The sequence below is a fragment of the Dermacentor andersoni genome, chromosome 1 (genome assembly GCF_023375885.2).
Source record: "Dermacentor andersoni chromosome 1, qqDerAnde1_hic_scaffold, whole genome shotgun sequence".
In the NCBI taxonomy this organism is placed as follows: Eukaryota; Metazoa; Arthropoda; class Arachnida; order Ixodida; family Ixodidae; genus Dermacentor; species Dermacentor andersoni.
The window spans coordinates 120,290,036-120,303,177 of record NC_092814.1 but is presented as its reverse complement, the minus strand read 5'-3'; the positions used below and the strand labels follow the sequence as shown (position 1 = coordinate 120,303,177).

The 13,142-nt window shown below is 43.5% G+C and overlaps 1 protein-coding gene across 1 annotated transcript; it reads left to right on the top strand.

Moving 5' to 3' along the window:
• The first annotated feature begins 5,308 nt into the window (after positions 1–5,308).
• Positions 5,309–9,102, top strand: Nedd8 (Nedd8 ubiquitin like modifier). The gene is made up of 5 exons (XM_050193733.3): positions 5,309–5,460; positions 5,689–5,706; positions 5,811–5,840; positions 5,926–6,008; positions 8,746–9,102. Exons 1-5 carry the CDS (start codon positions 5,443–5,445, stop codon positions 8,846–8,848), a joined length of 252 nt encoding a protein of 83 aa, XP_050049690.1. The 5' UTR covers positions 5,309–5,442; the 3' UTR covers positions 8,849–9,102.
• The last annotated feature ends 4,040 nt before the right edge of the window (positions 9,103–13,142 follow it).

Below are 13,142 nucleotides of genomic sequence, written 5' to 3'. Positions count from 1 at the left end.
CGGGCGGGTCTTGGACACAAAGAAAAAAGATTAAGCTTTTATAGTTAAGCCTGAGTGACTACCCAGCAGAGTTGCAGAGTGGCAACTCTGGAGTTGGAATGATTCCGCAATAATTCCACATTTTCAAAGACCCGGAATTGACTTGAAATTTAATGGCGGCACCAGTCGGGCAGATTGAATGAGAACGGGATGGATGCCCGAGAATCCCGAATGGAGTTGGAATTGAATGGTCATATAATCCCGAAGTGCTAAATGTTGATTTTAAGCGAGACTTACAAAACTGGTAACTTTGCCAATTCGGCTAAACTAGACTTGGCCAGTTTATGACATTTCTCGTTTCTTTACTGAATACATGCGCTTTCAGCATTCTCTGCTTCTATAATGATAAGCAACACGGTATTCTACGCTTTCTACACTGCTCTCAGTTGTCGAGAATTATTAGACAGCTTGACTTACGACACAAAGAGGGAGGCTAAGAAAACGGTGCCTTAAATGGTGCACCCTGCAGGATTCTGGTGCGAGTGGTGCGTGTTCCTCGCCTCGTTTTACTCGCGCTGGTCAAAGTTTAGCGCACCTTGGCCGATTCCACCGTGATTTGGAACGCACGCGCTGTCGACTATCCGGAAGGCGCGATTACAGCTGGTCAAGAGATGTGCGAGAAAAAGAATAGTGCCCGCCAATGTGCCACCAAATGTGAAACAATGAAGATCGTCCTGCTAGACAGAGTGGTGCGTTTCACTTTTATGTTAGTCATCAAAGTGACGATGATAGTACGTACGCGAAAAGCCAGTACCTAACATTATTTGCAGGGCTGTTCGAATATTCGAAGCTTTCGAATACTGACCTATTCGATTCAGTCTTCGAATGGAACGGTCGCTGCTTGATTAGATTAGGGGTGTGCGAAAAGTGATTTTTGAGGCCGAATCGGATACTTTTCGAATAGTGCTAGAAGCGAATCGATTCGAATATGGAATAGTTTTCGAATCATGAACAGCGGTTAATACAATTATATAAAACGATGTTCCTATCCCAGTATTCTTAAAGTTAGCAAGTTTCTGTCATTACGTAGTACGTTATGAAGAGTTGTTAATTAAAAGCACAACGGAGCATTAGAAGCAAACAAGATTTTTCGAATGCACGGGGCTTTTCAGAGAGTGCGAATGATTGCTGTATAGCCTGTAAAGTATGGCTACCTAAGTGACGTAGCTTGCTCCAATACGCAAGTTCTCATGTTTTATGCCTACTATGCCCGCGGTGGCGAAAATTTAGCGCACTTTTACTCCAATTTTATGTTTATTTGGGCGCAGCTGACGTTTTCAAATATAACAAATGTATTCGAAAAATATTTGCATATACTAATAGTGACTTTTCGATTCGTTATACGAAAGTTTGGAATATTCGCACACGCCTACAGATTAGATCTCCGCATCGAATAGCTTGTATTCGAAAATCAGAATACTTTTCGAATAGTTTCTGGAATAATTTAAGTCGTCGAGTGTACACGTCAAACGTGACGCTGAAGCAAAAATGCGATAACTTATCATCCGATCCACGGCAGACATAAAACAGTGGACCGCACGCTGCGCCGCTCAGAGAAGCCGACTTTTCCGGCTAAACACAATCACTCGCGATAATATGTTTAGACACGCCAATTGGCAGTGATTAATGTCTGGCGCTATTTATAGATGCAGCAGCTGTGCCCTCTTAACGGATAAGATATGAATATGTTTCACTGCAGCATACGATATACAATAGCGGCACTATCTGGCTCGCCCCCCACCCACAAACTAGAAAAACAGCGCCTTCTTGTCTTTTTTCGTTTTCCTATTTCGTCTCGAATTTACACAGCGGTACTAATTAGCCAACAAGGTTGCCTTTCTAAACATTATATAATAGTGCATGACCACGTAATGATCTGAAAAGCCCCTGAATTTGCGAACAAACTGCTAATTGTTCCTAATGCTCCCTTCATGCTTTTAATAAAGCATTCTTTATAATGTGCAGTGTAATATGACAGTAACATTTAATGTTGTGAATACCAGGATGGGAAAACTGATATTAATGATGGGAAAGCTGCACAGTATTCGCAAATTATTCGTTAAACATTATGTTCGATTCGATTGTGTAGCTATTCGATTCAGCCTTAAAAATTACTATTCGCACACCCCTAATTACGTTCAACGTTGTTAAGACTTCCAAAATGTATTTTTACTGATGAGGTACGCAAGCGCCAAGTAGAAGCGCTTTATTTACTGGAATAGAAGGAGTGGAATGGATCAGCTTATCCACTCCAGGAGTAGGAATGGTCCAACTCTCATCATTCCGAAAAGTTAAGAGTGGACTTGCGAAGATGTTCACTCTCGGGAATCAACCGGGAATGGAATACTTGACGGCCTCATTCCGCAACCCTGATGCCCAGGCGATTGGTCCAGATCGGCCTCATACTCGTGATCAGCTGCTGGCTATCAACGTGACCAGCTGCTGGCTATCGTTGAGCCGGAAATTATGAAGCGTGGACATTGGAGGTCACATAACAATTCTACATCCTCTCAGAATGCATGCCCGTAAGCCGTCCGCTCGCGTTAGTTTGGTCCCACCGAAAAATGCCTCTGCTTGCATCCAACACCAGCTGCATCTGCGCAATTGCTACGACGGTGACCCGAGCAGTGCTCGGGCGCGCTACGAGTGTAAGGCTGCGATAAAGTAGCCTACGTGCAATAACCACATATCCTTCCGCAGCACTCATACACCAAACGATCTCTCCACGTCATAACAAGACGCCAAACAATAAGCAGCTGAAGATGACTTAAAAAGATTTCAAGAAATGAAGGGCCAACGGTAACGGCACACTAAGAAGGAACAAAAGACAGGACAAGCGCCTTGTCCCGTCTTTTGTTCCTTTTAGTGTGCCGTTAGCGTTGGTGCTTCATTTTTGAAAGCTATGCACCAACTAGCCCCACAACGTGTTTTACGACTTAAAAACAGCTTAACATTATACTGTACTTCTGTGCACTAATAGTCAGTCCACTTTGCTGTTCCAAATATTTCACATTTGGAATGGAAAGCTCACTCACCAAGCGCAAAACGTCTTGACAGTCTGCTTCGAGGAGAAGCGAAGAAGATTGGAACAAGTGAGTAAACGTTATTATTCCAATACGTCCTCGCGCGAGGTAACCAATCAAGTGTCAAATTTTGCCAATCGCACAATCAGCGATCTTAATCAATTAATTTAATAGCCACAACAATGACACATACCAGGCAGAACTGACGACCGTTCGGGAGCATAGCAAACAGGGTACATTCTGGGCAGCAAAGTCCGAAGCTTGGAGTTGACTGACGTGTGCGGTGCATATTGGCAGCGAAAACGCGAAAACTGCTGTTGGTTCACGCCACGTATTTCCTTATTCGTTCTTTAGCTCTTAGCAGGTGACACCGCCACAATCATAATATTACAAGAGGTACAGCCCTCCTAAACCGAACACGGCCGTGTTTCGCACGCAAAAAGGCCAGGGACAAAGCGCTGCTACGCTTGGATAGTGCCCATGCCTCATCTGCTCCAAGCAAGCGAATCCCGCAAGGATTCCCAGCGAGTCACGCCGGTGGCATCCGCCGCGCCAGTTCGCTGCGAGACCTTGATACCGCCTGAATCATGTTCTAGCCGACGGATCCTCCTCCGTGTTATCTGCGTGCCGTCGCGGACGACATTCGCCTGTGCGCATCCGACAGCAACAGCGCGCGATTCAAGCGCCGAAAAAGTCTCCTCGCGACATTGCGCCTATTCCGCACACGACATCCCAATCGCGATAACAATGAGGGAAGGGGAGAGAAACTTGAGAAACCTCCAAAAATTAAACTTTCGTTCTCTGGCCTTCGCTCTCGCGCGCAACACGTGCGCGATCTCAGGTTGATGGCTCAACGTGGAGGAATGCTTCAGGCTGGGACTATAGTATGTGCAGGATCATGCTTAGGCAGAACAGTGCGGAGGCGGGGCTATCTCGAAATCCGTCTGCTCTATAGCTAAACATGGTCAACATGCAGGCCGGCGCTTACAGCGCTATCCACGGTGGCTGACAGTACGCTGCAGGGATTGTTTCGGAGCCTCAATCGAAGTCATATAATGCATAAACAGCAGCACGAACTTGAGGCGCGAGATTTCGCTGCATGCAAAAACGCTACCATACTGTAAGAAAAAAAAATACGCAATGTCAAAATTCCTGGAAAGGTTTCCTGAAAGATTCACTTAAGAAAACCCAGGGAATTCACAATGCGGCAATATATGCAAGCCCCGCTGTTGCTTTTTTTTTTTTTACGTTTATTAACTTCGTCATCCTCAAGGGACTTCGTTGACTGAAGATGAAAAAAAAAGAATTATGTGAATAGAGTAAAACTGTAGGCGAGCTTCGGCCCCCTGACACGGCCAAAGCCGCGCCATGTGTCTTTAAATTGCTTGGTTATGCGGCAAGCCTCCACACAAGTTATGACAGGTGCTCTCGATATGTGAACCAACAATTTTGCACAGTAAGGCGACGTTTTTAAACACCTGCAGTGGTGTCAAAAGTACTCGTAGGTACGCAGAAAAAAAAAAAAAGAAAAACGGGCGCGCCGGTTTTCTTTTTTTCTACCTGCGTCCGCGTGCAGACACCAAAGGGTTGTCCAGTTTAAGCCGAGTCAAGTGAGGTCGAGTAACTTACCTTACGAAGTTCGTCACAGCAAACAAACAAATTTGCGCTGGAATGTGTCAATCGGTTTCCACCGGGCGCCGGTTTGAAGGCGCTAGCCCAAACAGACTAACGCAACGGGCACCGTTGGAAATCCCGGCATCGGTCCAGTAACGCATACGATCACCACTGCCACAGCGTAAAGATCGCTCAACAAAGCTTAAACTTTTTTCGAAGACCTTTCACAACGCCTTCACGTCTCCACAAAGAGAGCCCAAGAATATTCCGCACGACTGTATCCCCACTTCGCCGATTCCGCAAACTTCGCTTTGTCGATGCCAAAGTTATTTCACACTTTGCCGCGCAGGTACCTCGTCTTCGGGCTGCAGCGGCAGCAGCGGCACCTGCGCAAAACCGGTTTTCTTACTCGTGTACCCGTGGCTCCCTCTCGCGAACTTACTACACATGATTTCGGGACAAATGACGAATAGTTTGTGCTAGAAAGGCTAACCAACCTATCTTAGCAGCAGGTTAAATATTATTAAGATAAGAAGTTCAAATTTATAAAGCAATTTACTTGAAGTGCCTCTGCTGCTGTTTTTTTGGATAGCCGCATCATCCACCGCTAGTCGTGCTGGCGTCGCTGCCGGCACTTCTGGGCAATGCTCGTTGCTCACAGGCGGCCACCGCTCTAGCCCTTATTCATCGCTGTTGCTTGTTCAGGCCGCTACGCTCCGTGGGAGTAATATTGTCAACAGTTTTGCCACCGCTCTCGGAAAGCATTATGCTTATCAAAGTCAAGGTGAGTCGAAAACAAATTGTGTGTTATTGAAGGCAAACCTACCATAAACACAGTCGCGCATACGGTTTTGTCACTGCCTGCAGGGATAGGCGTCCTCTTGTCTTATTGGCGTCAAGCGCAATGCAATTTATGTAAATGTTCATTACTAGTTTTCTTAAGCTAGCTGTTGCAGTATCGTTGGTTAATGGCGGATCTGTTTTGCTTCTTCCATGTCACTTGGCACGTCAGACGCTCACCGGCAAGGAGGTAAACTTCAAATTTACATTGACGTGGTTTGCTTGCTCGTTTACTTAGTGAAATTGAGCGCTTTTTGTTTTATTAACGTTGCCCACGCTTATGTTTGTTTACAGATAGAAATTGACATTGAGCCCAACGATAAGGTATGCAAAACCGTCACCAGTGTTGATATACTGCCTTAACTTGCTTACGAGCGCTTACCAGTGTTGATGTGCTTGAATATTTAAGGTTGAGCGAATCAAGGAGAGGGTTGAAGAAAAGGAAGGCATCCCACCAGCGCAGCAACGGTTGATTTACAGCGGCAAACAGATGTAAGTGTTGCTGCTGAAGGGCGGTGGTATTGGTGAGTTAAATGGCGTGCCACCCATTTTCTCGCACAGCTTTCGAGCTCTTACCCTTTGCATATTTATATCACTTTACACAGCAGAGCGACTTCAAACAGTATCATTTGTGTTCTTCTATCCCACCTTTACCTCGCAAATTTGTCTGATAGTGATCTCTAGCATTTTGCCTCTGAAGTTGAAGAAATGCTCCAACCTTGCCTGCTGCTGTTATGGATGCTTAGCTACTGGTCTTGATGTTCAATCTGTTGATGCAGCACTGCTATTCTCACTCACTGAAAGTTGCTCCCTACCGGCTTGTCTTCTTGCCATGGCTTTCATATTTAGTGCATGAAATTCTTCTGTGGACATTGTCGAAAACGGTTGGGGCATGTTTCTCCAATGCTGCCACTATCTGCAGCATACCAGAGTGAACATTGTGTGGCTCCTTTGTCTGTGTGGCTTCCACTACTTTCTCTCAAATTAGTACAAAATATTCATTTGTCTTCCTTGCTGCACACTGCTGAAGTGCTCAGGACAATAGCTCCGACATCTATATGTTACCTGGCATGACAAGCTGCCTCTTAAAGAGCGAACTCCCCCCACTGCTGCCTTGTGTGCAATGGAAGACTGCGTGCTTCCTTGCCGCCCTCCTCCCTTGGGCATGCGAGATCGAGCCACCATCCTTCTTGGCTCACCCACGCCCCCACAGCATACGGCGCGCAGCCACAATGTTATTGCTCTTGGACTTCATACGGAACATAAGGACGAAGACGGAAATTCCCCTGGAGTTACCATATTATTGCTCTCGCAATAAGTGGTCACAATACTGAGTCCTGAGGGACTTTGAAAGTGTCTGCTAGTGGACCTAACCATTCAGTCTCACTACGAGAGCGCTGTTTGCAAAGCATCTCTTGATCCATTTCATTGTCATTTTATTAAGTTTTTTTTGTTTTGTTCGCGAACCTTGCCTGGTTTCGTGACCATGGGCGCTGCAGCCTGGCTGTCCCCTTGTTGAATATGCCAACGAATAGCAGCGGAGGACACACACAGCTGGCAGTGCGGGGGAAAGAAAAACAAAGTTCGCCTTAACGCATTCATTGCTACACGGTAACGAGGAAGTAAATGCTTCTAGCGGATGGAATGTATTCAAATTGCGCTACGTACATATGCTGCCTCTGAAACCATGATGCGTTGAAGTAGCCAGCAACTCTGCTGAAGTAGTCATGCTCGCAGTAGTCAGCAAGTCTGCTTAACAAGACTTGGTATAATTTGTGTGTGTCTGCATGTGTACTCATGTTTTGACTCTTTATGCACTCACACAATGCTTCGCTATATAAATTCCTACTCTGTGGATCTGCTTCATTTTTTAAATTTTTTTCTTTGCATAACTTCAGATCTGCTGTGGAGTACTTTATTGAGTGCTTTCTGGAAATCCACATGCACATCCCCTGCCACTGTAAATGTATGTTAAGGCTTCTGAAGAATCGTGACTAGTTTCTACAAGATGCAATGCTGAACCCACTTCAAATGACATGAAAAATCAATAATATGAGGAATCCCTTTTTCTATCATATGTCCAAATATTTTGCAAGTTACAGATGCCAGATGGTTATCATTTACTTGCATTCGGGTGCCTCCTCTAAATACTGCTATTACAATCTCAATGCATTACTCTTGTGGCAGTGACTCCGAAGACTTTTCAAGGATATGTTTTAGATAATGCAACATCCATTTGACATAGTGTTGGAAGAATACAGTAGGTATATCACCTTGTTCACTAGCATTATTTATTTCTGTTTAGCAATTTCTGAAATATCTCCTGCTGGGCAATTACAATATCCATTGGTACTGGCCATGGAATGCTAAGCTATCGTCCTTTCTGTTACTAATGCTTATGGTGAATAAAGGCTGAACATTTTTAAAGTGGCTTGCTGTATGTACCTTTTCCTTGAGACATTACTTTTCAGTGAATATGGCCAGCTTTTTCTTTCCAGTCACTAAAGTGACTCAACATGTTGCGGTAAAGCCCAAAGGAAACAGCCGATTTTTTTTATCATAAAAACATATTTTATTTTGCTAAGGTGCATTTCAGTTTAGTTTTTAGATTGCATATTGCAGCTTATATGGCATTGTTGTGCAATCTTTATTTTCGTATCAATTATATCTCGGGAAGAATGCAAGCTCTAGGCCTTTCTTTCTTTATGCACATTTGAATGTATCTATGTACTGCCTGATAATAGCTTGAAAATTTCACCACTGTTACTTACCAGAGAAGTTCGAAACTGTAAAGGTTAGGCTACAAGAAATGACGTGAAATGACATCAGCTGGCCCATAAGCCTTATTTTTTACATGAGCGTAGCAACTCGCACAGCCACTCACATGCCGTGTATTTTTCACTATTTAAACAACTGCTACTTAGGCACTAATTAAAAAGTTAATAAATGTTTGGTAATTAGCCTTCTGAACCTCTCATTTTTAGTGGCAAATTATGTCCACCTCCCCTAGAAACACCTCTGAAAAAAAAAAGCCAGGTTTTCCGCATTTAGCCTTGTCATAAAAATCTGTATTTAAAAAAATAACACCCTGTATAATACTGTCATACATTACTTCACTTTCACTGGATAATCTAATAGGGCAAGCTGACAGTTTAACAAATTGTGTATTTCATTCTGTATATCAGCATGGGCTCAGTGGTTCTGAATTATGCAATTGCCTTCTGTGTAGGAACGACGACAAGACAGCAACAGACTACAAGGTCATGGGCGGCTCTGTACTACACCTGGTGCTAGCTCTACGTGGTGGGCGATGGAAGCCCTGTCGACAGTAGGATAAGCCGATTTGTTTCAGTGCAGGTATTGCTATGTGCACCTAGCTTTTCTAATTGGGGCACCAAAAATAAATTTCACATTATGCTGCTATAAGAAATCTTGTCAATAAGAATACCATACTTTGTTATGCTTCATTTGCTTGTTTAAACCTCAGTTGATAAATGTGCTTATCAACGAGTGCACTAGTAAAGCTCTTTAGCATATTACTTGCAGCCTCTTGAAATGATTTGAAAATAAAGCTTTGAAAACACTTCTTTTGTAAAATGAGCAACCCATGTTGAAATGGTGTGTAAAACTACAGCGATTTTTACGATGCTGTGGAAAGACTTCATGTTTTGATCTTGACCATTTTTAATTCATGAGTGGTCTTATTGGGAATAGAGGGTGATAGCATTGCAAGTTGCTGTAATAAGAAGTAAGAAGGTTTGCACCCTTTCCACCTGCATATTGTAAGTATGCAATGCTACGCATATGGTCAGGCAGTGCTGCCATCCATAGGGAAATTTTCCTAGATTTGGGTATTTTAAGCCTTGTCGAGGGAAAGTTGTCCAAATCTATGGAAGTTCATCAGTTCATGGAGGAAACAAAACCTGATATATTTCTAAAGACTATCGGAGACATGAGAAGCCCCTGCTGCAATGCCGCAATGAATACATGTAACTGCTGGCATGAGGATGTGCTCGGATTTCAATCGCTGCGAATTACCTTCACATTAGCATCCAAAGTGACTCGTCTTGCTGCAGCGTCGCGAGTGCATCTCGCCAAGTAAACAGGTTGTAGATGTTTTGGGGCTTGTTAATGAAGCAGTGCTGCTGCGCTATTGCAATGCGATCTAGCTGTGCTGTTGGTTTTTGTGCATTCGGAATGAATTTCACTGGTGAAACAAATTTATGCTGCACCACCAAACAAGGCAGTATCAGCAAATGTCTAAGCGGACAGGTAAATACCTAACTCGGAGTACAAGGTGGTTGTGGCGCTTAGCAGCTGACTATCCACGCGTGTAGAAAACCACATGAGCACTGGACAGAGTCCCAGTGGTCATGTGGTTGGGCAAGTTTTGCCGTTACCCACCATGGTTGCTCAGTGGTTATGGTGTTGAGCACGAGGTCACGGGATCGAATCCCGGCCACGGCGGCCGCATTTCGATGGGGGCGAAATGCGAAAACACCCGTGTACTTAGATTTAGGTGCACGTTTAAGAACCCCAAGTGGTCAAAATTTCCGGAGTCCTCCACTACGGCGTGCCTCATAATCAGAAAGTGGTTTTGGCACGTAAAACCCCATAATTAAAACTAATTCAACAAGTTTTGCCGTGGAGGAAAGAAAAAGAAAAATTGGCCACGCATCTGCATGCTTCGCTGCAAATGACGTATAAGCACGGTGGTGCTATGTCAGTACACAGCATGCAAGAAAGTGGCACCTTGTTTGCTTTGACATTTGCATTCTGGTAGAGTCCAGCGTCAATCTTGCTTCCGACTCAAATGTTTTTGTCAGTCTTGGCCATTTGTTGTCCAAACTTGTTTTGCATGTGGAGCAAAGTACAAACGCGCTGGCATCTTCTGTGAATATAGCTCCAAGCAGATGTGATTTTAGCATAACAACTTGCACTGCGACAATGCCAATGCAATTGCCAATGCAATTTCTTCAGGGTAGCAAACGTTAAAACAAACGCACATATTCACTGACAAGTTTCTTTGTAGAGCATCACTTTCTGTTGCTTTGTGTCAATTTAAATTTAGAGTAACGGCCCAGGTTGGATTTTTGTCAAGTTAACAGGCAAGCTTGTATGTTTATCCAGAATTTCCTGTACCGTTGCTGCTTATTGGCTTAGGTTGGTAAAAGTTTTCTTTACAATTGGGTCACTTGGACTTGGAGCACTCTTAAAGTCAGTCCCAGAGATGAAACTCCGAGAATGTTACAGCAAATTTGCAAATGTAAACGAGCTCAAGTCTGAATCGCATGAGATTCGAATTGTTTTTCTCTGCATGCCTATGTGCGAGGTTTATAGTCCACGTGATCCCAAGTCTGGTCCATGAGCAGGTCCATTAGCAGAATCCAATAAGCCTGATAAAGACGTGAATAAAGGACTTCTGCACACTAAATTAAATTTTCTTATCTGGAGTAGCATCTTAAGCATATGGCCAGTCAAAACATCGCAATCTGCTTTAGGACACCAAGTTTCGACTGATGAAATATTCTTCCAAAGCTTTACTTCTGTTGATTGTGCAGTAATGGGTTATTCCCACTCCTGTAAGAGCCTGTCAAGGCTTACAGTATTAATAAATAAAATGAGTTCAATTTCTTAACTCTACACCATCAGTATGATAGCATAATTTCACAGTACTTTTTTCTATTTGGGCCATTGTAGTTCAATAAAGGTTCTCGAGATTTGGCAAGTTCAGTCTTTGGCTCTTTTGGAATACAGTGTAGTAGATCTTGCACATAAAAACTAGGCCTAAGTAGTGCCATCAAAATCCATGTCACAGGAGCTGCTGTGGGAACTTCAATTTGGTGTTGCCAACCATCTGCAATTGCAACTTTATGGCTTACCAAGTCTCCATCAGTAAGAATTTTTAATTGTTGAAAGGTAATTTACCAAAGTAGCTCGTCATTCTCTTTAAAGTTTCTCTCTCCTTATGCCTGCTGTTTCCAGGTTTTTGTGCAGCAGTTTTTATTTGGCATCCCATCGATCGTGTGCATTGCAGTGAATTCGAAGCTTTCAGGTGTGGCTTTTCAGGTTTCTTAAGAGAGGCGTTTGCAAAGTTCATACTAGCAGCATGTACCATAAGTTTGGAGCACACGTACACAATAGGCGTCAAAATGACCACACATCTCTAGTTTTAGCGTAATGTAAAATTGTATCCAGTGTTCCATGGAACACCACTAAAATCTCAAAACAAAATAGGCAGTGTCTGTCGGGAGAGTTGGTTGAAGCGCGGCCAGTGATCCGCTTTCTGCATTTCGAGAGACAAACATCCGAACAGAGTTAATTCGAGCTGGTGGCAGTGTACAGCGACCATCACTACACACCGTTACAATACACCGCCAGCAGCTTGACGCGAATCTCTTTGGACTTGTGTCCCTTGAAATGCAGAAAGCAGACCTCTGCTTGTGCTTCATCCAACTCTTCCGATGGATGTTGCCTATTTTGTTTCGATACTCTAGAGGTGTTCTGTCGTACATGGAATAAAATTTTCACATTTCACTGAAACTGGAGACATGCACTCATTCAGATGCCTATCATGTATGTGTGGCCCAAATTTATAGTTCCGTAGGACAAACTTTCTGAACACCCCTTGTATAATGGGTAGCATTCGTTTTCTGAGAGGGACAACTTTGGATTAGCATGTTTCTTGGAGAGCCAGGACGCATTGACATGTCTGGTAAACAGTGTTCATTGCAGTTGTTTGGTCTCTACTAAAAGAGCATGTGAGATGTTTTTCTTCTACTATGTAAAGATCTTTTTTTTAATTAAGACATACTGCTGTTAGGGTGAAGATTTATCAAACTTTGAACAGTGCGAGCAGGTCACTAATGTTGGAGAAAAGACAGACTATCTGCATTCGGTGTGTGTCACTTTTATATATTCCTATTTTATTTGTTGTGCTATGTGTGAGTAAACATTAATGCAAGAAGCATTACAAGTGAACTAAGACTATTATGAGGATTTCATTTCAAGAAAGCTTGAAAAGGTTTTTGGCCAAGCTTATTTGCATGGTGACTATGCTTTAGGCCAAGCCATGTTAAAGACAAGCCAAGCTATCCACATCTTAGCATTTCCATGTTGGCACTGTAATTCGAACCAGACAGAAGTTAACAGGAGGATAGATACAGATCTGGAGTTTTCAATCAAGCAATATCTGTGGAGCCGTTTCAACAAGGTGACAGTTTTCTCTGAAGCCTTGTGTTGGAACATTGGCTAACAGCCAAACCTCGATATAACGAAGTTCTACTTGCAGCAGAAAACCTGGTTAAATCGTGAATTTCATTATTTTAAGGTTTTCAAGTTTCAACAATGAAAGCAACTTCACAAGTTCCCAGAGCATTCATGGTGAATAGCAATCTTGTTAGTCAGCACTTATAACCAAATTGCAAGAAGGTCAGTTCATAATAGCGTGGTTATGAGTGCCAATGTGTGCGATGCAGATCGCGCTGAGAGCAATGCATCGATGTGGCTCACAGTATCCGAGATTTGCACTTGTTGCGACATGCTGCGCCATATATCTTGGAGGCCGTGGCTGACCGTGCTTAGTGGCCGCAGCCAGCGCCCACTAATTAAAAAACAGATGTGCAG